A 22,275-nucleotide genomic window follows, 5' to 3' on the forward strand; every position below is an offset into this window, starting at 1 on the left:
AAAAGACGAAGAGGCATTCTCAGTGCCCCCGTCAGAATTATTATTTGACACCTGTGAAGAAAACTGCTGTAGAATATAAGCTCCACGAGGGTGGCAGCGTTTGGTGTGTCTTGTTCATTGATGGATGCACAGAGCTTAAGACAGCATAGGCTCTTAGGGAGTATTTGCAGAATGAGTGAAATCGTCGTTTAAAGAGCTGAGTTGTTGATTAAGCGGTTATCATCGATTGTGTAAATATGTTTTTAAAAAGTCATTGAATTAGATTGTGTGTGCAGGAGTACCCATTCTAACGGTGGGAGCAGTGGGGGTTGTCTCAGCACTCACTGCCCATAGTGTGTGTCAGGTCCCGAGGTTCAAGGAAACCCAGAATCGGCCTAAGTGAAGTCAGATACAGAGGTGTGTTTATTGCTCTTTCGTTAAATGGTGTGCTAAAATTCAGAAAGTTGCCATTTATTAGGTGCCTACTATGTATTTTTTATTGTGGAATTTCAAAATTACAAAAAGGTACAAACTTTGCCAACTGTCCCAATAATGTTTTTGTTTGTTTGTTTTTTGTTTTTAATGTTCTGGCGAAAGGATCCAGACAAGGATCCCAGGTTGCACTTGGCTGTGGGTTGTGGACATGCTGGGTGGTTTCTAAGGGGCGTCTGGTCAGCGTTGGGGTCTCAGCCTGGGCAGGAGTTCGCCCACAGGTGACATGTGGCTGGGGGTGTATAGACAGCCACAGAAGGACACTGTGGTGAGCACGTCGGAACACCTTGGCAGAGGGTCAGGAGCTGGATTGGGGCGACTAGGGAACTTCTAGAAACTCAACCCTAGATCGTGTAACCCCAGGAAGTCTGAAACACGCTGCCTGCCTCCCTGTCAGCTGTTTTGTTAGACTGAGACATTTTACACTGGTTTCCGAATGAGGCATGTAATACACACCTTCAGGCTCACAAAACAGTGACACGCTGGGTTTTCCCAAAGGGCAGAGCGGGGGAGGTCTCAGCTGTGCTAGCCGGTCACACTGTCCTCTGTAACCCTGTGCTATTAGCTGCAGGGCAAAGGAAGGCTTGTAAGTGGCAATGGTGTGGTTCGAGTGCTATGGAACGTTTGTTGCAGTGAAGTCATTATCTTTATAACTTTGTCTGACACAGTCTTATATTTTTGCTTTTATGACACAATACTTCACAGCTATTGAAGTAGTTGTGACGTAAGAGAGAGAGACTCATTTGGAGAGCATTGGCATAAATAATCCACGTGAGATTTCATGTGGATGATGAGGCTCCAATAAATTATCCGAAACTTTGGTTTTTACGTTCTAGTTGTAATGTCTGAGTAGAGCGTTGGTCCTTCTGTAAAACAGTTGTATGTGTGACTTACATCTGTCTCCCTGAAGCTCCGTGTCCTACCCTGAGGTGACAGGTACGAAGCTGGTGCAGTTCTGTATGGCTTCAGTGTTTTGGATTACAACTCGTACCCCTCCACCTGAACCCAAGCAGAGTCCTTTCTGCCCGACCTTCTCTTGCCACCTGAGTGTCTCTTCTTGTTGGCCACAAGAAGTGTCTTTCTGTATAAATTGTGAACTACAGGTGTGAACAGGACAAGGAGACACAGGGAAATGTGGAATGCGAAAGTCCTGTAGCCAGTTGCTTTTTTTGTGAAAGTGTTGAACAGTACGTATCATGAGGGTAATTTTCAGTTCACTGACCCTGTGGCTGTTCAGGACTCACCTTAAATTACCTTTGGGACTCAGTCGAGGTTAGTCTTCTGATCAGCTGATTGGTTAATAATTGACTGATTTCTCAGGAGTCATTTTTCTTAATTTGGAAATATAAAATGGGTGTGTTTCCTGTTAGTTTCTTTATATTTACCATGTAGACTGTTAATTCTATTAATACATTTTCATATTTCTAATTTTCTTGTAAAAACAAGAACCAGGACTTCTGTTACCATTATCTATGTACGTGTTTTATTTTTTTAGTTTTGTTTTACTTCCCTGAGTATTGTATTCCTTACTGTATCTTCACTGCAGTGTTTCTTACCTTGTTTTTGCTTAGGGTGCTGGTCAAGATAAACTTGGAATCTATGTCAAGTCTGTTGTGAAAGGAGGTGCTGCGGATGTGGTTAGTATCGTTTTTTGAAGATGTCAATTCTCGGTGTATCTTCTATTTAAAAAATAACATGAGATATCCACTGGGACTTTCCGGTACAAAACACGACACACCGTTTGCTACAAACAAACAAATGCCAAGTGTACTGACCATTGCCTTTCCTCCTCCCCCTCCTCCTTTTGCTGTCCCACCCCGGACACATGGCTCTGCCTCTTGGTGCTGGGCCCAGGACGGCCGTCTCGCTGCCGGTGACCAGCTCCTCAGTGTGGATGGACGAAGTCTCGTAGGACTCTCTCAAGAAAGGTATCATTCATTTCTTGGTCTTAAGCGTAATTTTAGCATGTTTAGAGATCGCTTACCTTACAGTTTGCAATTGGAAGACGAAAAATAATGCCAAAAAGCTATGCCCTTGCTCTTTACCTTTTTTAAGTGTAAAACTCTTAGTGTGCATGACGTTTCATTTGTTAGCAAAATATAAATACGTGTTTTAGTCTGGAGCAGTTTCTTTGAAGTTTTAAAAAAAATTCTTAACACCTCCTGAAATTTCTGTCATCTTGTTCTGAATATGATCATAGGAGACGTGCGCATCGTTAATTAGGAAAGAAATAGGCAGTAGGGAGTCTGGCTGAAGGGCAGAACCATTGCTCAGAGCAGCAAAGGAGGCTGTAGGCTGCGCTGCCCGTTGATCTGGTCACAGGCACCCGTGGTGACAGAGAAGCACTGTGTTTCATTTCCTGTATGTTTGTGCCACCTTCTTCCTAGGGCCGCAGAGCTCATGACAAGAACAAGTTCCGTGGTGACACTGGAGGTAGCGAAACAAGGAGCCATCTATCACGGTCTCGCCACCCTGCTCAGTCAGCCATCCCCAGTGATGCAAAGACGTAAGGCCTAGCTGTGGAAGACCGGATGTGTCTTCCATTGCTGCTCCAGTGACAGCAGACTTAACCATCACTTCCTGTGTGCCAGGCAGGGACCTCCTCTAATATTGGCAAAGCTCTGTGGAGTAGGGACTGTTGTATGTAGTAGCCCAGCTTTACAGGGAGGGAAACCGAGGATGAAATGACTGGCTCATAACTGCCTGGACACAGGATTCAGCTGTGGGCCAGCTGCCTTCCACGCCACAGTGTTCATACGTCAGGTTGCGTGTCTCCTAAGAGCCACTTGGCCTCACCTCCACAGGCCTGGCTGTCCGTGTGCCCGGCGCAGGGCGGCACTCAGGCCGCAGTAAGCAGATGAATGAATTTTCACTTATCAGAGGCAAACACAGGATGTCAAGTCTTCAGAGAATAGGCAGAATTCTCTAGTGAAGGGAGGTTTAGGAATATGAACAGTTATTTCAGTCCTGCATGTGCTAAATGAAATAGGACGCACGATTATCTTGTTGTTATCTTTCATTTTAAATAAAAAGCTCACTTATTTGAAGTAACTTGTTCATGGGAATGGTGGTTTTGTAGCTACATGAAAAACCTCAGAACAAAATCAATATAAATGTAAGGCTTTTGAAAGCACCAAGTTCAGACACCACAGAGGGAAGCATTAGGAGTCCCATCATCTGTAAATCACTCGGGACATACTTTCCATCTCAGACCTCACAGTCCGCTTGCTAACTGTGCGTGGCCGCGGGACCCGGCCCTCACAGCTCTCGGCTCCATAGATCAGCATTCTGGGAACTTCAGAGCCCAGAGCCCAAAAGCTAGACCTACTAGTAACAGAACAGCCACAGAAAAGGTACCCGGCAACCTGGACCGACTGTTTATTGAAACACAAAAAGTATCTTAAAAAAATGATGTGCTGTATACCATATACCTTGACTCAGCATGTTTTTTACTCTTTTCATAACATAATACTAATATATTGGTTGTCTTAATTTCTTTGTTTACAGTTAGCTAAAAGAACCGAGGTAGACAGAGTTAGAAACCAAAGAGGGAAACTTAAAAGGAGATAATAAATCGGGGTCACCAAGCAAGAAGCTAAGAAAACTAAAATATAAAAGATTGTATAAGTCACATCAAATGATGCCTATTCATGACGATGACAATCCTGAGTAATTAAAATAATTAATATATTTTTTTAAGTGAGGGGAGTGTGTGTGTTTTTAAGTTTTAAAAAAGTTACTCTGAAACAGGTTTTGTTACTTTAGATTTGTTACTTAAAACAGGTAACTATGAGAACATAAGCTTTGCAAGAGTACCTTTTTCCCTTAATGCCAGTTAAATGTTACTTTATTTGAAAACTTTTTGAGAGTCTCTGGAAAGATTTTACCCTCGCATAAAAATCATCTCATTTCTTCTGCTAAAAACAAATTTTACTTAAACGGAGTTTTAAATACTGGGTGTGCCAAAAAAATGTATACACATGACTTGTATTCATCTTTTGTTACTGGTACATAGTGAGTATTACAATTTTAATAGTTTTTTCCTTTCTTAAAATGTGTCTAACTTTTTTTGGCACCCTCCGTATCTGTCGATTCATCTCTTAAAATTAAACAGGGTATTTAAAATAAAACCTTGAATAGATGAAGACATCTTGAATGTACTTTGGTTTCAGTTTCAGATCGCCGCGGCTCAGGTAAACCCCGACCAAAAAGTGAAGGTTTCGAGCTCTATAACAATTCAGCTCAGAATGGGTCACCTGAGAGCCCTCAGCTGCCGTGGGCAGAATATAGTGAACCAAAGAAACTACCCGGTGATGACAGACTAATGAAGAACAGAGCCGATCACCGCTCCAGCCCCAACGTAGCAAGTAAGAGAATGACTGGCCCCTCCTCCTGTCGCCTCGAGGTCTCCTCCAAGTACATGCGTGGTCACAGTGAGAGTGAGGCGGGGTGCTCTGGCCTGTTGACTTATTACAGTGGGCGTACGGCCTGCCTGTGTTGGCTGACTGGGCTCTGTTTCTCATGGGGGATGGCAAAACAGATGTTTTCTTAACAGGAAATGAAATCTTAAGTTGGGAAACCTTTGCTCAGTTGCTGCTCTGGGCAGGTACATTGATAGTGTCACTGGCAGGGGCCGCAGCCTACCAGCGGGCGCTCAGACGGCTCTTAGACTTGCAAAGGATCCTGAACCAGGAAAGGAAGCAGTAGAAGAATGTGCAACTCACATGAGGTTTGCAGAGCATGAAAGATGTGTTCTGTGGCCCTCGCCACGACCGCTTGGCTGTCCATGGTCTGTGGGCGAGACCTCGTGGCTCTAGGCCCCAGTTATCAGCGGATGGACAGCAGGACGAGCCTGCATCCCTCATGTGCCGGGCGCCTCACTGGCAGAATGGCGATGTGTGGCCCATGGTGACTGCCCTTAAAGAACGCTTGTTGGGGCCTGTCTGGTTTATGTCATGTTACGTTTTTTTCCCTGACTCTTTCCAACAGATCAGCCTCCCAGTCCCGGAGGGAAAAGTGCACCGGCCCCGGGAGCAGCAGCCAGGATAACATCCGTCTCCACTGGGAACCTGTGCACGGAGGTCTGCGCCGCACGCCCCCCAGCTTCCATCACTGTCCCTTAGAGCCTTCGAAGGCCGATGGTCCAGTACAGCTTTCATTCCACAGATAGCATGTCTGTAATTCCTGAGCATTTAGTTTGGTTATTTTTAGTATCCTAGGTAAATTAGTTTTAAATTAGTATGTCTGGGTAAAGCAGTTTTCGTTGTGTGTGTGTGTATACATACTACATTTTCATTACACACATACTATAATTTAAAAGAGACCATTGGAAACGAGTTTGGCCTGTCGCACAAACTGCAGACGCTCACTCGGCTCCCACTTCCTTTCCCAGGAGCAGCTGCCTCCGCCTCGACCCGAGGCCTACCCCATCCCCACTCAGACGTACGCCAGAGAGTACTTCACCTTCCCCGCATCCAAGGCCCAGGACCGGGCGGCTCCTCCTCAGAACCAGTGGCCAAACTATGAGGAGAGGCCACACGTGCACCTGGACAGCAGCCATCCCAGCCTCGCGGCTCAGGTCAGAGGGGCTCCGTGGACGTTCTCAGCGGCAGCCAGAGCAGTTGGCAGGGTGCGAGCTGAGTGCAGTTCCCTGGAGAACAGACTGCTGAGGTCGTTTCTCTTCCATGGTTTTGTGGTGAACTGAGGCAAAGGGATACATGGGATCAGATACTAAATAGAAGAGATTCTTGTTCTCTTAATGTTTGATGAATGAAATGTCGGTGATGTTGAGCCATGACGACAGTTGGTAAGGCAAGGTGCACTGACTCTAGGAGTGAGAAATGAGGACCCCTCATTGATCACGGGGTGCTTCCTTTCGAGTAGAGGCTGCCCCGAGCGCTGGGCGTGCAGAAGTAGCCATGGTCCTTGCCCATGAAGTGGAGGACGTGGCTGCAGACTAGACCCATAAATTAAACACAGGACAGTAAGTGCCACTGGAGAGTCGGGTCCTTACTGTGACGGAGCTGTGCTCCCACGTGACATTCCAGCTGCCTGAACACGGGAGCTTTTGACCCAGGAAAGAAGGCCCACAGCTGTGCGGCTAAGCCAGAACCTCCAGTGTTCAGCATGGGGAGAGGGGGCCAGGGTTCCAGGCTATACGGGCAGCTGGGGCCACAGGGGAGAGCTCCACATGACAGGCTAAGGAATTTGGGTTTAGCCCACTGACTAGAGAATGGGGAGTCAGTCTGGGAAGTTACGTTAGGGAATGTCATCAGGTATGTTTCTCATTTTAGAAAGATAACTATTATGAAATACTGGGAGAAGAAAGTAAATGCATGCTTAAAATTACCTAGCCAGTCTAGGCTAGGTAACGTATGCGTCCTGGAGGGTGATTTCCAAGAGAATCCTTCTTGGATTAGAATGGTCAGAAGATACTCAAGGGTAGAGATGGCATTTGAGCTGAGCCTGGAGGGAAGAGAGAACCGGAACCAAGGGGGAGAGGATGGCATTCCCCGGAGACCATGTGATTGGATGGGAAGGAGCTCCCCTTTCTGACCTCAGAAAGTGAGTCTCAGGTCACACCTCTTGCTTGTTCATAAGATTTCATCTTGTCATCCTGTCTGGTCCTTGGGTCCGTCCTGCCCGTTTCCTAGGTAGGCCTGATGGCCTCCAGAAGCCCAGTCATGCGCCCACCCCACCAGCTCTGGCAGCAAGCTGGAGTTGGCAGTTGAGAGGGCCCTGTCGTGGTTTCTCTTCAACAAGAAAGTAATTCTGTGCCCGTTAGCTCTTAGGAGTGTCTGCTTCTTGTATGTCAGAGCAGCCCACACCTGTCCACCTGTCATATGGGAGAAGCATTTTTAAACCTGCACACTTACGGTCTAGAACTGCTGTTTGCGTCCACCTCACAGCCTGGGTCAATAAACTAGGATGATCTCGCGAGGAGAGGGTCAGGAGACCGGGAGGCCCGGGGGTTGAAGCCAGGTAGGTGGTGGTAATCCACTCAGAACTGTGATGGACTTGTCGTGGAGGGGCGGGAAGACGAGGCCAGTAAGCACCAGGAGCTGAAAGAAGTCTTCAGGGAGACAGAGCAGTGACGCAGGTCAGCAGACACAGCAGCAGAGCGGCACCGCCGTGTGCAGTCTGAAGGCAGCAGCTCCAGAAAGCGTCTGCTCTACAGAGAGCAGGAAATGTCATACCACTTCTGTGGGCTGTGGGTCGTTGCCCAGTGATCAGGAAACTGGGTGTCTGGACATAGTAAAGGAATAGCAACGTGTTGGAAGTCAGTGTCCCGGTTTTCTATCAGGCTGTATTTTTCAAGTGATGATTCATTTTTCTGCTTTTTCAAGAAATACTTCATATTTCATTTTGTTGGTTTGTTTTTTATTTAGGGAAAGGAAAACAGTTTATTTTCCAGAATTTTCAAATTCTACTCATTGACAGGGCAGGAAAAGTCTGACTCACACATCATAGCGAATCATTCCTATCAGATTAAACTACTTTTAGACTTACTATTCTTCAGACGTCAGACCAGCCCTTTGACAAAGGTGTATTTATTTCTCTCACGCACACACACAAGTTCATGTCTAATGCTTGTACCACTGCTCTTACCCCTTTTCAAGACGAGCAGAGCTGTTCCAGAAACACGTGCTGCTCTAGCGTCCTCACACACAGCTCTGTGGGAGCACTCAGAAAGCCACGGATGGGTCAGATGGTTGACATGGATAATTACTCCAGTGACGATTAGAATTTTACCACAGAGAAGTAACTTTGTTACTGTTGACATGCTTTCCCTACATGCATCCTTTCAGAGTCGGTTACGTGACTGGTACCACAGTAGAGAAGTCTGGCAGGGGCTGAGAAGCCTGGGGAGGGCACCACGGTGACGGTGGGATTCCCTGGAAGGAAGGGCACTTCTCTCCACGGCCGCTGAGCGGTCACACAGGCTCAGCCTCTCCTGTGCACTCATTTTCCTGACAATTTTTCTCCCCAAAGAGAAAATGTTTATGAATTTTCAGTAATTTCTTTTGATAAATGACTGAAATGTCACAGCTTTCCTTTATCTTTCTCCAGCGAATTACCCGTTCCCAAGAGGAACTTCGGGAAGAGAAAGCCTATCAACTCGAGCGACATCGAATAGAGGCCATTCTGGACCGCAAGTCCGACGGCGACATGTGGGTCCATCCGAGCTCCTCCGTGGGCTCCTGCACATCAAGCCAGGAGCACCTGGACCACTCCTCCAAATCAGGCACGCCCGCGTCCACGCTCACCAAGAGCGGCCCTGGGCGCTGGAAGACCCCAGCAGCCGTGCAGCCCGTGCCCGTGGCCGTGTCCCAGCCCATCCGGACAGACCTGCCCCCGCCACCCCCACCGCCTCCTGTGCACTACGCCGGAGACTTGGATGGGCTCCCCATGGATTTGCCTCTGCCCCCGCCCCCTGCCGGCCACATGGCACTACCGCCTGCTCAGGTGGCTGCCGCAGAGCGGAAGAAGCGAGAAGAACACCAGCGGTGGTATGAGAAGGAGAAGGCCCGGCTGGAGGAGGAGCGGGAGAGGAAGCGCCGGGAGCAGGAGCGGAAGCTGGGCCAGATGCGGACGCAGGCCCTCACCCCTGCCCAGTTCTCTCCGGTGGCCGGCCCCCCGGGGAAGCCCGAGAAGCCTTCCACACTGCAGAGGCCCCCCGAAACCGTCATTCGGGAACTGCAGCCCCAGCAGCAGCCCCGCACGATCGAGCGCAGAGACCTGCAGTACGTCACGGTGAGCAAGGAGGAGCTGTCCTCGGGGGACAGCCTGTCCCCAGACCCCTGGAAGCGGGACGCCAAGGAGAAGCTGGAGAAGCAGCAGCAGATGCACATCGTGGACATGCTGAGCAAGGAGATCCAGGAGCTGCAGAGCAAGGCCGACCGCTCGGCGGACGACAACGACCGCCTGCGCAAACTCATGCTCGAGTGGCAGTTCCAGAAGCGACTGCAGGAGTCCAAGCAGAAGGACGAGGACGACGATGACGAGGACGACGACGACGTGGACACCATGCTCATCATGCAGCGCCTGGAGGCTGAGCGCAGAGCGAGGGTAAAGGGGAGATGCCGGGCGGCGGCCGCGGGGCCGCTGCCCGGGCAGCTGGGCGGGTGCAAAGGCCCCGGGCGTGGGCGGCGTGGGTGGGCTTGCCAGCAGCTCCCCGGAAAGAGCCAGGGTGGGAGGGCCGGGCGTTTCTGAGAGCCACACTCACGCACTTTGGAAAGCATTAAAGGCAATTCCAATGGAAATGTACTGTTTTAATTAGCAAACTTACATCTGTCCTCAAACACTTCAATTGAGAAAATAAGTTAAGAACCAATAATAATCTTGATCAGGGGTTGGCAACAGTTTTTCTTAAACAGCCAGAGAGTAAACACCTTGGGCTTTGTGGGCCGCACATATTTGGCCTTCACGGCCCAGCCCTGCTGTCGACGCGGGTGCTGCCGCAGACAGAAGGCGCTGTGCCAGGGCCGGCGGGCAGCTGCCGCTCCTGGTCGGGATTACCAGCCCTGGGTGGGGCGTCCCGGCACTGCACACGTTAGACTTGAGGTCCCGCTGCCCTGACCACGGACAGACTCCATAGCAGTTACAAGGTGGAGGAAGCAAGCGCTCGCGAAATGCTGCTTCACCGGGAATGTGAAGATCAGAGAACCTGGGATTTTATCCATATTTCTCCAGATTATGCACATAACTTTTGCCTTTTTGTATCAAATAAGAAAAGTAAAATTTATATTAGTTTAATGCAGTAGATTTTTAATGCCAAAGTTAAGATTGGTGTTAGCTTCTTGAAAGGACTGCTGCCCGAGGCAGTGGTCAGTGTTAGTGGCAGCCAGTGCTGTTGGCCATTCCATGTTAGTGAGTTTTACTGATTTTCTTTTTAATACAACGCAGTATTCTAAGAAAAGACAGCCAAGGGCATGTCCTTTCTGTCTTCTGGATTTTGTTTCTAATTCCAACTTTTGTTGGGTGCTGTCTGTACTACAGATCTAAACCAGTAACTGCTAGTCAGACGTTTCATTCTACCTCACAGTGAAATTTAATCTTAGCTAATTATCAGTATCCCTTTTCAGTTTGCTCTGTGAATTATTTTCCTGAAACATCACACATGCACACACTTGTTATATACATATTCTCACCCAAAAGTATATAGATTTGCCCAAAATTCAGCCAGAATCTGTCTTAAGACACTGAAGCTTCTCAAATGAAGGCCTAAATGTTAACTGTGACATTGTTTTATTAGCATTTCCCAGCTCATCAGTAGTGAACTTCTTCCAGAACGACTGTATTTGCCATTGGTTATTTTATTTTATTTGAAAGAACCACCATTGGTTAATACTAGTTATTTTTAGTGTGCAGGCTCTTGGAAGGATTTTCACTCTGCTCATAAGTCTGGCCTCCATTACACACATGGTTGGCTGTGCACTTGTCATTCAGTGTCATTTCCGTCTGGCTGCCCAGTGTCACTATTGGGCAGGTTGCAGGTGGATTCATTGAACAAGCTGAACGTGTGTTCACGGCCTTGCATCCCTCACCCCCCAAAATTCAAGAAAAGCATGGCTTCCCTTTCCTGCAGTTCAAACTCCAAACCCAAAGCTGTGGTTCCGATAAATAAGGAGCAGTATTAACGCCATTGTTACGACTGCATCCCTGTAACAGGGAGGAGTTAGCAACAGCGTTGTAACGTTCCTGTGATTACTCTTTTCCATAAAGACGGAATTTGTATTGAAGGCCTGTCAGTTTTTCCAGATGGTTAAAATACTGGCTACCCTACAGCCTCTTAGTATGTATTGTGATATTTGGAAAGTTTCTTCTGATGACTTACTTAAAAGTATCTGTGTATGTATCATTATTACATATTAAGATTAGTATCTTACTCTCTAAATAAGAGAGCTAAGGAAAATTTTACCTTTTTCAGTTTCTATGTATCTTAATAATGAAACTCAGTCTTTACTACCATGCAGACAGTTTTCCATTTCTGAATATCAGAAATTAGTCTGTAGTTCTTTACTTTTCTCGTTGGGGTGTCCTCCAGAAACAGATGAACCATGAGAGCTACAGATGTGCTAACGGCGGAATGCAGGTCTAAACTTAACCTTTTTTTCACACTTCATCTTTCTTTTTTTCCTTCTCTGTTGCCTGCAGCAGACTGCTGTGCCAGCAATCTCTGTTCTAGATTTGGTATGTTCTTTCTTTCCCTTTGGTACTTTTTCTGTCTTGATTTTCTTTTTTCTTTCAGTGGTGGTGGTTTTATGTTTTCCGTAGACCAAGTTTGTAGGGGTGTCCTAGATTAGGATATGTACTTTCGTGACTCTAGAAGCATGCCTTTGAATGTTTTTACATTTAGTTACTACTCTGCTTTTCTCCTTTAATTTTCAATGTTACTGTTTGTTTATGGTTTTGACCTTTTCTCAGCTTTAGTCATACAATTGATTCTGTGTATTCTTACTAGTCATAAATACATGAGCAAATGAAAGAAATTATGCAGAGCGTAACCCCTTTCATTCTTGTTCCATTAGAAATGGAGTTTAGATGTTCAGCTGTTAGAAACTCAGCTGAATTGACACTGACATTGTTTGCCATCTAAGCTGTGCCTGTATAGAAAGTAACTCCGTAAGCAGCATGAGGGAGCTCACCAGCAAACACACATTCTGTGTTCTCTTCAGTGTCACAAGGATTTTAGTGTGGTTTACCAGCAATCCCAGTTTATTGCCCACCCAAAATACTTGAAATCGCATTCTGTTGTAAATTCATTGTTTAATACTGGGAAAGTTGGGCTGGCCATGTCGCCTGTCGTGCTTCACGCCATATCTGTATCTGCCAAACGCTTATATTCTGACTCGTACATTAGCTTGAAGTCAACTTTTGTTAGTCGACTTTTAAATGATAAAGGGCCAGTGTCAGGCAATACTTAAAACAAACAAAATTCCCCAATTCAGGTTTGACTTTAGTGGCCTTTTTGCCAAGTAACAGCCTTCCTTTTTAAAATTTAAATATAGCATGGTGGCAGTATCACTCCAGAGAGAAACTTCTTTTGAAAACATTTCCCCTCCTCGATGACTGAAGGGCTTTTTTTCAGAGATTTACATTTTGTTTTCATAAGATAAAAAAATGTCTATTTTTCTCCCTCCTCCTCGGTGTATTGACGTGTCCCTGTAGTGGGGGGTTGGGAAGCGTCCCTCACGTAGAGTTGCTTCTTTGTGTGAGGTCTTCATTTAACAAACGGTGGCTCAGCATCCGTTACCCACCAGGGACCCGCAGAGGCACCAGCTTAGAGAGGTGAGGCCCAAAGAAACCATGTGTGCTGTGAAGATTTATGGCACAGGAACAATGACATTTAAGGGTTAGGGCTCCACGAAGGTTTTTATTTCAAAGAAATAGTTCAGGGTTTTTCTTCCTTTAAAAGATCATTATTTTGAATATTAATATTGATGTTAGCCAGCCCGTTTCTGAGTCCGCCTTAGCCTGATTCCCCAGGACCGATGATGTCATTATCTGTAGTTCTTACTGTGTCAGGATCTGTGAGACGTTAATCCTCTCCTTACGGTATCGGGGACAGTGGCGACACATGACCATCGTGTAGGAACCCTGCCCCGTGCAGCGCCTCAGGGGACGGGATAAACGAGGCAGGTCCGCTCCTGCCAGGAGCAGCGGGTTTCGGAGGTGGGGGCTGCCCTGGCTGGTGTCTGCTCCTCCCCTGGTCTCGTGATGGCCCAGGGCCCGCTGCCTGCTTTCTCTGTCTCTGCTCACTCCCGGGTGCCCGCTGGCTCTGATGCCAGCGACACCCTTCCGACGTTTCTGGTCCAAACCCTCATCTACCTGCCACTGCCCGTCTCCACCTTCAGCCTTCCCCACGGCAGGTTCTTCTAGTCGCTCAGTGTGCAGATGTTCCAGTTACCATAACCCCCTTTTCTCTCCACTGCGAAAGTCTCCCGTCTTTGTGTCTACACTCATCCCGGCCTAGGCCTCTGTCACGTGCTGCCTGAGTTACTGCAGGAGACTTCCTTCCGAACCCTTTTCCCCTTCACAGGCCGCCGCTGTGATACTACTCCAAACACGTCGGCTTTCAGAAGTCCTGAGAACCGTGTGGTGACTTCCCTGTCCCAGAGAGAGACGTTCTAAGTCTCCCCAGTGCGGCCCAGGCCCCCTTTCCTCCTCCTCAGTCACTCCCGGGTTGAAGCCTGAAGGGCTGGGTGTGGATCTCGTGCCTGTGTTGCTCTAGGCCGCCAAAGAACTGCACGCGTCCCTCTCTTCTTTGTTCATAAGCGGCCCGTGATGTGGGCAGAACAGAAGGGGCACGTCCAGTCCTTAAGTGTCAGAGAGAATCAGGACTATCCAGGATCTTCTGAGTTCAGATACAGGGCTTTTCCCACTACAGTCTCCTGCTCAAAAGACTCTGTTGCGAGGAACCATCTTCCAAATAGAACTTTCCATGACCTGACGGTCTCTCAGTGGGCTCGTCCCAGCGTTGTCCTGCCATGTGAGTGTTCACTTGCTGACTCAGGTGACCTGACAGCTCCTGGGATTTGGGGAAAAGTCCGTCCACCGCAGGGCATCCCAGTGAAGTCAGTATTCCCACAGATGGCAGTGCTCCCCGCTTCGCTCCTGCAAAGCCCAGGCCAGACCTTCCCTCCCGAGCGCCGCCGTCCTGCCTGCTCTTCGCTGGGCACTGCAGAGCTGGGACGCGCCCCGCCGCAGCCTCCCGGGCACAGAAGGGCTGAGCTAAACTGGAAGAACTTCAGGCGAGAACCAAGGGAAACCTTCTTAGAGGCACCCCTTCAGAGGCACCTATTCCTGGGGAGTGGCCCTGGCCAGAACTTCAGAGCTGAAGGGTGACCGCGGCCGGTACTCGGCCTGAGGACGAGAGGCTGCCATGTACATACTGGGGATAGAGCAGTGGAACCCAGGACAGTTGTCCTAGCAGGATGGCAGGGTGTGCGGGGGCGCTCGGAGCCACATCCCCTGGTGGGGTCACTGATTTATCTGTCCCTAGAGGCTTTCAGCAGCCGCGCTGTAGACCTCAAACTCAGAAAGCCGCGCTGTAGACCTCAAACTCCTGATGACGTCGTCCTCTTCCCTAAATTAAAAGAGGGTACGGTCTGTGTCAAGGGAAGGAGCCCTCGTTTACTGAGCGCCCAGGCTGCATCATTCCATTCCTCTAGTGTGAGAGCAGACGGTTTTCCTGGGAGAACCCATGCTCTCGTGTGCGGGCGGTGAGCTGCAGAGCTGGCTCTGAAGCCAGGACTTAGGGTACCAGGGCCCGTCGTAATAAACAGGCCTATCAGGGCTGCTTCATTTGGGGGCCTTAAAATTGTTTTAGTGTGAGTGCTTTTAATGGGTGGCCTGAAAGCAGAACATGCCTGCAGAGAGAAAGGGAGAGAAAGGTTTCTTAAGGGTCACGTGCCTAGCAGACTTTTAGTTAGTTGTCTTTTCAGTGAAAATGTCAAAAAAGTAAAATACAAAGATACAAGTTAGTGTGTTTTTGTGGTACAAATTCTAAACACACAGATCTCTACATACTTGTTTTAACCTAAAAATAATGTTTTTTTGAAATGTGGACTGCCAGTATAGCAAAGCCTTGGATCAAGCTTACATACTGGCTTTTGAAATCCCAGCGTAGTTCTTGCTTTAGAATGATTTTAGTCTGGGCGGTCTTCATTCATTCTGTAAGAATTAGTATTATATTTGTTCAGGTCTGTTCCCTCAAGTATAGCCTCCTACGAGACTGTTTTGGTCGCATGTAACTTTCATTCTTGAGTTACCATTTAGAGTAAATTAAGAGATTAGAGTCTCTTTTCTCTCATTACGTTTTTGGGGTTTGGTTTTTTTGTAAAGCAGCATATTTTTGAAGAATAAAACAATCTGTGTTTTGAAAAGGAAAGTGGAAAAAAACTGCCTTAATTTTAATAGTGCTGGTTGATATGCTTTTCTTTAAAAATATTAACCAATGAAGTAAATGCAAAGAGAAGGCTCCTTGCTTACCACCATCCAGATTTAAAAGAATGAAGGTTTTTAAGAGAAAAATGATTCCTTATAGGTTTATAAGGGAGCTTTCTGTACCTGTAACTATGACAAATGTAATTGTTTTGCTTTGTTAATAGTATACTCCTACTTAATTTAAAAAGAACTAATTGGCTATTTAAACGTATACTGGTTTTTTTGCACAGAATTTGTTTCTAATTAGGTCTAGAAAGTATAAGATAATGAAATGAGTTTGTGCTTTACTGGTTAACAGCAAAACCTGTAATGCATCAGTGCAATTTTACATTCTTTCGTAAATTACGTATCTATAGAATATTTAGTACTGTCACCTGCTGTTCATTTTTGTCATTTTCATCGGGGTGCCGTCTCATCATCTTTGCTGATGACCCCAAAGTCCTTGGTGAATGTTCCCTCTTTGGCAGTAAGTGCCTCCTTCAGGGAGCTGTCCCCAGATGTTGGCTCCCGTGTGGCTCCGTGCCAGGCCACTTGGTCCCCTCGTTGGCTTCCGTGGTTCTGAAGAAGCAGCATCTGGTCCTGCTCCACAGCTCCTAACCGCCAGTTGGCCTGGCATCCCTCTGGGCTCAGACCTAGATGACAGTAAAACGGAAGTTAAATTCATCTGTCTTCTTGAGAAGAGCATTTAAATTTTTTTATTATTGTTTGCTGACATGAAACCCTAATGGCGCAAGTTAATTTGTAACTTTCCCACCAGGACACAATGTTTGTTCCACAGAAATCAGCAAGAACGAAGTTGTTAAGCGTTTGTTTTAAAAACAAAAAACACCCACAACTCGAATCCAAAGCACTTTCTGTTTTTGCAGTGAACACCTTACAGAATAACTAGTGGTCTGTAGATGTGGAAACACACCGCGAGGGCCATGATGTGAGGGCTCCTGCAGCCGTTAGGGACCGAGCCAGGCGGCTCCAGCTCCATCTTCATTTTCAAAGTTTTGAACCAGCTCCTCTTCCTGTGTGCGTGGGTGGGGGTGGGGTGGCGCTGTAGCCCCGGTTGGTGCCGGTGCCCGAGAAGAAGCATAGGAGCACAGAGCCCCGTGGTTGGCTCAGGCTCTCACAATGGCAGTAGCTGCGTTCATCGTAGCGAGAAGGCGGAGGAGAGTCTTACTCTGCTCTCTGCTGGCCACGTGTGCTTTGCATTCAGGGTTCCTCTTTGAAAAAGCTATTTTCAACCTGTAGTGAGTACAAAGAGAAATGTGACTAGGAGGATAAAGGCACAGGAACTCAAGTAGAAGATATGTCCGAGGTTTTTTTAAGATAGCTTTAAGTATTTGAAGCAAAGCTGTTAAATTTGTTTTGTGTTGTTCCAAAAACCTCGAACCTAAGTAACACAAAATGGAAAACAGACGACGACTCTTAGACCACCAGAGCTCTCTGTGCTGGGTAGAGTCGTGGGAGGGAGGGGCCCCTCACCAGCAGAGTTCAGGCAGATGGGCCGTCACTTGGCAGAGGTGTATGTGGCACAAGAGGGTTAGAAGAAGCTTCTTCCGGAATTCCCGTTCACATCCTGGGACTCACTTTGGAATATCCCTGAGCTGGGAAGGAATTCTTGGAGTCTGGGGTGCGACCTAGAGGGAACTAACTGGTGACAAAGGGCCAGAGTGGGAAGAATGCTAGAAACTTGGTCTCCAAGAGCACGTGGCACCTCTACACCAGCTCTCAGTGTCACCATGCCCCGCTGGAGTCCTGTGCTGCCATGGAGTCGCCCCACCCCCCTCGAGGCTAGTGTGGATCTGCCGTGTGCCGCAAGAGTGCAGGCTTTCTTCTTGACATTCATAGTGGAAACCAGGATGAACCAGGGGTGAGGGAAGGGGTGGTTCCATGGGTCCATAAAGTGGGCGTCTGCTGTTCGCGTCTGTTAGTTTCCATGAGCTGGGTAAATACGTTCTCATAAAAGATCCATGCTTGTTTCATGCATGAATGTATAAGATAAATGTGTTGTTCTTTGGACCACACTTAATGGAAGAATAATACTGGAACTGTGGGGACAAAGTTTTTAAGTGCTTTATTTTGAAATTAGAGCTGTAATTGTGTAAGTTTTATGTTTCAACCGTGACCTTAGCCTGGTATTTTGTATTTAACTTGTATGTGTGTCTGCTCGTCTCAGTATGTGCCTCTTATGTCTTGAGCTGGTGGAGTTTGTTGAATGGAAGTTAATGTTCCTTTGCTGTTAGTTACAGGACGAAGAGCGAAGGCGGCAGCAGCAGTTAGAAGAGATGCGGAAACGGGAAGCCGAGGAGCGCGCCAGGCAGGAGGAGGAGCGCGCCAGGCTGGAGGAGGAGCGCGCCAGGCGCGATGCTGAAGAAAAGGTTATGGTCCTCTGAGGGCAGCTGGGCTCTCCCCACTTAGCCTGAACGGAATTGGTTGGCTGGGCACAGGGACGGAAGCTGATCTCTTTCTTAAGACGTGCCTGGGTCCCCCCCCCCCCCCCCGCCTTGTCTCTGGACCAAAACCTATAGCCCATCCGGCCCCCACCTCTCTTCTGAACTGTGTCCAGTCCCCTGATGTCTGCGTGTTGTGTCTCTCAAATTTCTGAGCTCGTAGGCCCGGTCAGCCACGAGCTCTGCCGCACTGGACGTGGTGCAGCTGCTGCTGTGCCCGCGATGCTGGCTCAGTTGTGGAACTTGAGTTTGAGCTGTGGGAAGAGACAGGAGCGTAGTGAGACAGACTGTTAACGGGAAGCTTTGAAATAGATTATTGACTGAAACTACTGCATTCTGGTTGATGGTAAAGAGAGCAAATGGCTTATGAAAACCACGATACAAGGAAAATTGAACTTTAGTGTGAAACGTGTTGGGCGTTCTGAGTTACTACTTTGTTTCCATGTTTTTCTGAGTAATCCTTTCAGTTAATTTTAAAATGACAGAATGCTGCTGTCCTCTGGCTCCCACTCCATCGGTGCGCGTTGCGGCATGTCTTCTGTGGGGCCCCCCTGCACTGACGTGGGGAGTCAGCGGCCATCTGTTAGTTCCCTTCTGTGAAGGTGAAAGCTCGACTGCCGTAACTTCTGATGGGGAAAGTTTCGTTTTTATTAACAATTCCCTCTTTGATAGTCCAGCGAACTATATCTCGAGAGCACCCTCCCCCCGACCCACTCCAGGAAAAGAAGCTTTAGGAAGCTTTTTGTAGTGATACGATCTGCTAGGATACCTGCTCAAAGAGGCACATCGACAGAAGCCATGTGACAGATTGAAATGAAAGTAGAAGAATAATGTGAGGACACATACCTATATGTACGTCAGTGGTTCTGTGTTTAACAGACTTCCACCCCTCCTTAAGTCTGTCCCTTACCTGTAGCATCTGGACAGCTTTTGAGGTCTTTTCCGAAAGTCTGGGCTTTAGGGATTAGGTGACCCCCACAGCCCTGTGAGACGAGGTAAGTCAAGACGGATGGCCTTTCTAAGGAAACCCCTGGACCTCTCAGTTCTACGGTGTTTGGTGGTGTTCTCCTTTTTCTTGGCTGCGTGGAGAGATGTATCTTAGCTGTCCTAGAGTCGACATGCACGTCCCGCCAGCCCTGGGAGGCCTGCCTGGACCGGGTGCCCATGGAGCCCGTAGCCAGCACAAGTACACCGGGCAGCAGCGCCTGTGGACGGCAGGTTGTCGCTGCCGAGACTCGGGCCGTTGGGTTTCCCTGCATGCGTGCTCACAACTCATGCCTGCGTCAGACACACTGTTTCAGCAACTGCTTCTGTAACTGTGTGCTCAATGTAAAACGAAGTTGAGTAACCTATTTTTTTATACAGAATGTCCAAAATTGATGGGTTTGCTTTGTTATAGCAAAACGTTGGGTAGAAAAAAGGCTTCTCGGGTCCTGTGATTGTTTCTGCTCTGAGTACAACTGAAGGAGGACGTTTTGGTTCCCTCGAAAATGTTCTCGAGCAGCTGTTCTTCTGTGATGCTAAGATACCCGACAGCTCCACTCGAGAGATCATTCTAGATTCCATTCCAAACCCAAGAGAACACTTATTTGTGTGGAAAGTAAGAGAAAATGTTTCTCCTTCAGGATGTCTCCACACAGAGTAAGAAGGTAAAGGGACACGCTGGGTCAGGGCCAGGGTCGGGCTCTGGCCTCTGCTCCTACAGCTCCTCCCTCGGAGGGGAGGGAAGCCTCGCCCAGCGTTCACTCACTTTGTGTGCATGTGCGTCTAGAATTAACAGGGGACACACAGGCGTACAAATTGAAATGGGACTAAAATCGTTTACCCTAAGCCCAGCAAAGTCCCTAAAATTAGTTATCTTTGGTTAAATGAATTTAAAATTCATTGTACTCCATTCTGTAGCATTAAACATTTTTCACATTAAGGGAGATTATTCGGTTTGATCTTTCATCCCCTTTCTTTTTCCTTATGTTTGAAAACTTCTGTCAATCTTTAACAAAACTGTGCTGTTACCTTTTTTAATGTTAAAATAATTTTAACTCTGTCAACTGTAGTTTGTGCGGATGTATGTCAGAAAAATGTATCGTGTGTGTCAAATATATTTGAATATCCTGTCGCTCCTGCCCTTCATGCCTGGCTCTCTGATTTCCTGTGAGGGAGTCAAAGACATGCAATACAAGTTAAGAACTGTGGAAAGCATGTTTTAGGTTGTTGCTCTGGGAAATGAGTAATGTTTTTACACTTGATGGTTTCCTATGAAATTCCCTCAGTAGTGGGAGATACAGCAGGGAACTTACTCCTGCCCTTCTAGAAGGACTGCTCTTCTAAACCCACTGGGGGTCGGTGGAAAGGCACCGAGAGTGCCAGCCATAGGCGGCCAGTGACAGCCTGTGTGTGGCTTGTTTGCTCTTTAAATGCATCAGTGACAGGTAAGTTACTGTCGTACTGAAAACAGAAGGAGAGAGGCAGACCCAGAGCGAGGAGCAGAGGGGAATTAGAAGTGTGGCTGGTGACTGAGGGGACAGGGATACGTAGCAGGTGCCATGGGGAGCCTGGAAGCACCTGTGACTTCATTCGTTCATTCTGCACTTCTGAGCAGCTTTGTGTTGACTTAGTCCAGAACAGTGTGAGTGTGTTCGTGGGCCTGAAGGCCGCTTCCAGGTTGATCTGCTCATTTCTGTCCTAGTAATTACCATGCTCAAACGTTCACGTGCCTTGGACTCTGTCAGGTGGTGGTGGGGGCTGGGGGGGTCAATCCATCCTTCCCTGCCCTGTGAAGGCCGGTTGGGTGGGCTCTGGTCCCCCCCCTGATCTCTGTCTGACCTTTGCACTTTTGTCTATTCCCGCCTGCAGAGGCGACAGGAAGAAGGGTATTACAGCCGCCTGGAAGCCGAAAGGCGCAGACAGCACGACGAGGCCGAGCGCAGGTTGCTGGAGCCTGAGGAGCCGGGTCTGAGCAGACCTCCGCTTCCACGGGGCTACGAGCCCCCATCCCCGTGCCCTGCGGCTAACGCTCCTCCCCCCCCACCTCAGCGCACCGCCTCTTCCCTGCAGGCTCAGGCCCTCTCCCCTGACTCCCTGTACACCGCCAAGTTCGTTGCATACAACGAAGAGGAGGAGGAGGACGGCAGCCCCGCAGGTCAGGATAAGTACACCGGCTCGACAAGGTCTCCTCCTGCCGCCTTTAAGCCACGGCAGCCCCCCTGCCAGCCGCGCCCGGCCTCCGATGGCATCTTTCTCTCCAACTCATTCCAGCCACCCTCGGCCAGTGCCAACAGTACTGCTCGCAAAGCAGGCCAGCCCCTGCCCCCTCCAAAAAAAGCGAGCAGCTTCCATCCCAGCCACTCCAAAGGTCGAGGTAAATGGTAGACGTGCCAGTCAGCCAATCAGCCGCGCTGTCTTCCTGATTGGCGTCTCGGCGCCTCTGCGCACCTCCCGCTGTCGTGTGTCCGCCTCAATCAGCACGCTTGGGAGTCTGGGTGGTGCTTTCCTCCTCCAGTTGTAATGTCTGCTCGCGGCCTCCTTGGCAAACGGCCCAGGCTCTAAGTACCTGTGCACTTCCCAGAATCCATCTCTTCCATCAGCGGATGGCAGTCTGTTCCCTCCCTCCGGCCCTCCCTCCCCAGTCACTCGAAATACTGTTGGTCTGGGCCTCCGTTCTCTGCTCTTCAGATAATGCTGACATTCGGTAGAACACGCCCCCTTTTCATACAGTGGTATCTGACGCTAAGTTTCTGCTTAGTAGCGGTGTCAGCGTTACATGCCGAGTGTCCGTCCTGTCCTCTGCCCTGAGTAGGACTCTGTCCTGGGTGAATGCCTCGTGGCGGTGTGCTAGGCACTCCTTCTTTTGTGTAGTGGCTTGAAACTGTTGGAGCGCTCCACTGAGCAGGGTGACGCTTCTGCGTAGTACCAGCCGCATCCTGCTGGGCCAGACACCTTAGTCATTGTGAAATGACCGTTTCCTTGTCACTGGCTCCACTCCACCATCACCTGCCCTCTGGCTGCACCGCAGCCCTGCTAGCAGACCTCAGTGGGCATGCAGTTGCCCGGGTGTCATCCACAGTTCCCGACTGGCTGCAGCACATGGCGGGGCCCTGCACGTGCAGGGCTGCTGTGGGGCTGTGCTCAGCACAGCAAGTCAGGTTTAAGATACAACTGGATTGGGGACATTCAAATTTCAGACTAATCTCAGTACTTGCAGCAAACGAGAATGCTGGCAGTAAGCCTTCTCAAGTTCAGTGGTGGTGCTTTGAGTACAGACTCGTAGGGCAGGGGACTCTTACCGGTTCCAGGGACGCTGAACAGCCCAGAACTCGCACGACTGTGACTCGTGTCCCAGGGGCTCCCTTCCCACCGAGTCAGAGCTCTCATCCACTAGGTTCAGCATACAGCGTTTCGGTGGTCACTCAGAAGC

At 48.6% G+C, this 22,275-nt stretch overlaps 1 protein-coding gene across 16 annotated transcripts in view; it reads left to right on the forward strand.

The window, feature by feature from the left end:
* The window catches only part of AFDN (afadin, adherens junction formation factor), a 131,674-nt gene that overhangs the window by 104,593 nt on the left and 4,806 nt on the right, over positions 1 to 22,275 (forward strand). For 8 of the 16 annotated variants that reach the window (XM_033100448.1, XM_033100445.1, XM_033100446.1 and 5 more), the window contains 10 exons: positions 2,043 to 2,108; positions 2,326 to 2,399; positions 2,859 to 2,977; positions 4,644 to 4,838; positions 5,461 to 5,552; positions 5,864 to 6,049; positions 8,542 to 9,540; positions 11,629 to 11,664; positions 17,655 to 17,789; positions 20,715 to 21,219. In XM_033100448.1, the coding sequence (XP_032956339.1) occupies positions 2,043 to 2,108; positions 2,326 to 2,399; positions 2,859 to 2,977; positions 4,644 to 4,838; positions 5,461 to 5,552; positions 5,864 to 6,049; positions 8,542 to 9,540; positions 11,629 to 11,664; positions 17,655 to 17,789; positions 20,715 to 21,219 (2,407 nt within the window). The remainder of the gene's footprint in view (positions 1 to 2,042; positions 2,109 to 2,325; positions 2,400 to 2,858; positions 2,978 to 4,643; positions 4,839 to 5,460; positions 5,553 to 5,863; positions 6,050 to 8,541; positions 9,541 to 11,628; positions 11,665 to 17,654; positions 17,790 to 20,714; positions 21,220 to 22,275) is intronic. The other 8 variants (XM_033100449.1, XM_033100459.1, XM_033100456.1 and 5 more) reach the window with 5 other exon arrangements.

This window comes from Rhinolophus ferrumequinum (assembly GCF_004115265.2).
Source record: "Rhinolophus ferrumequinum isolate MPI-CBG mRhiFer1 chromosome 3 unlocalized genomic scaffold, mRhiFer1_v1.p scaffold_36_arrow_ctg1_4, whole genome shotgun sequence".
NCBI lineage: Eukaryota > Metazoa > Chordata > Mammalia > Chiroptera > Rhinolophidae > Rhinolophus > Rhinolophus ferrumequinum.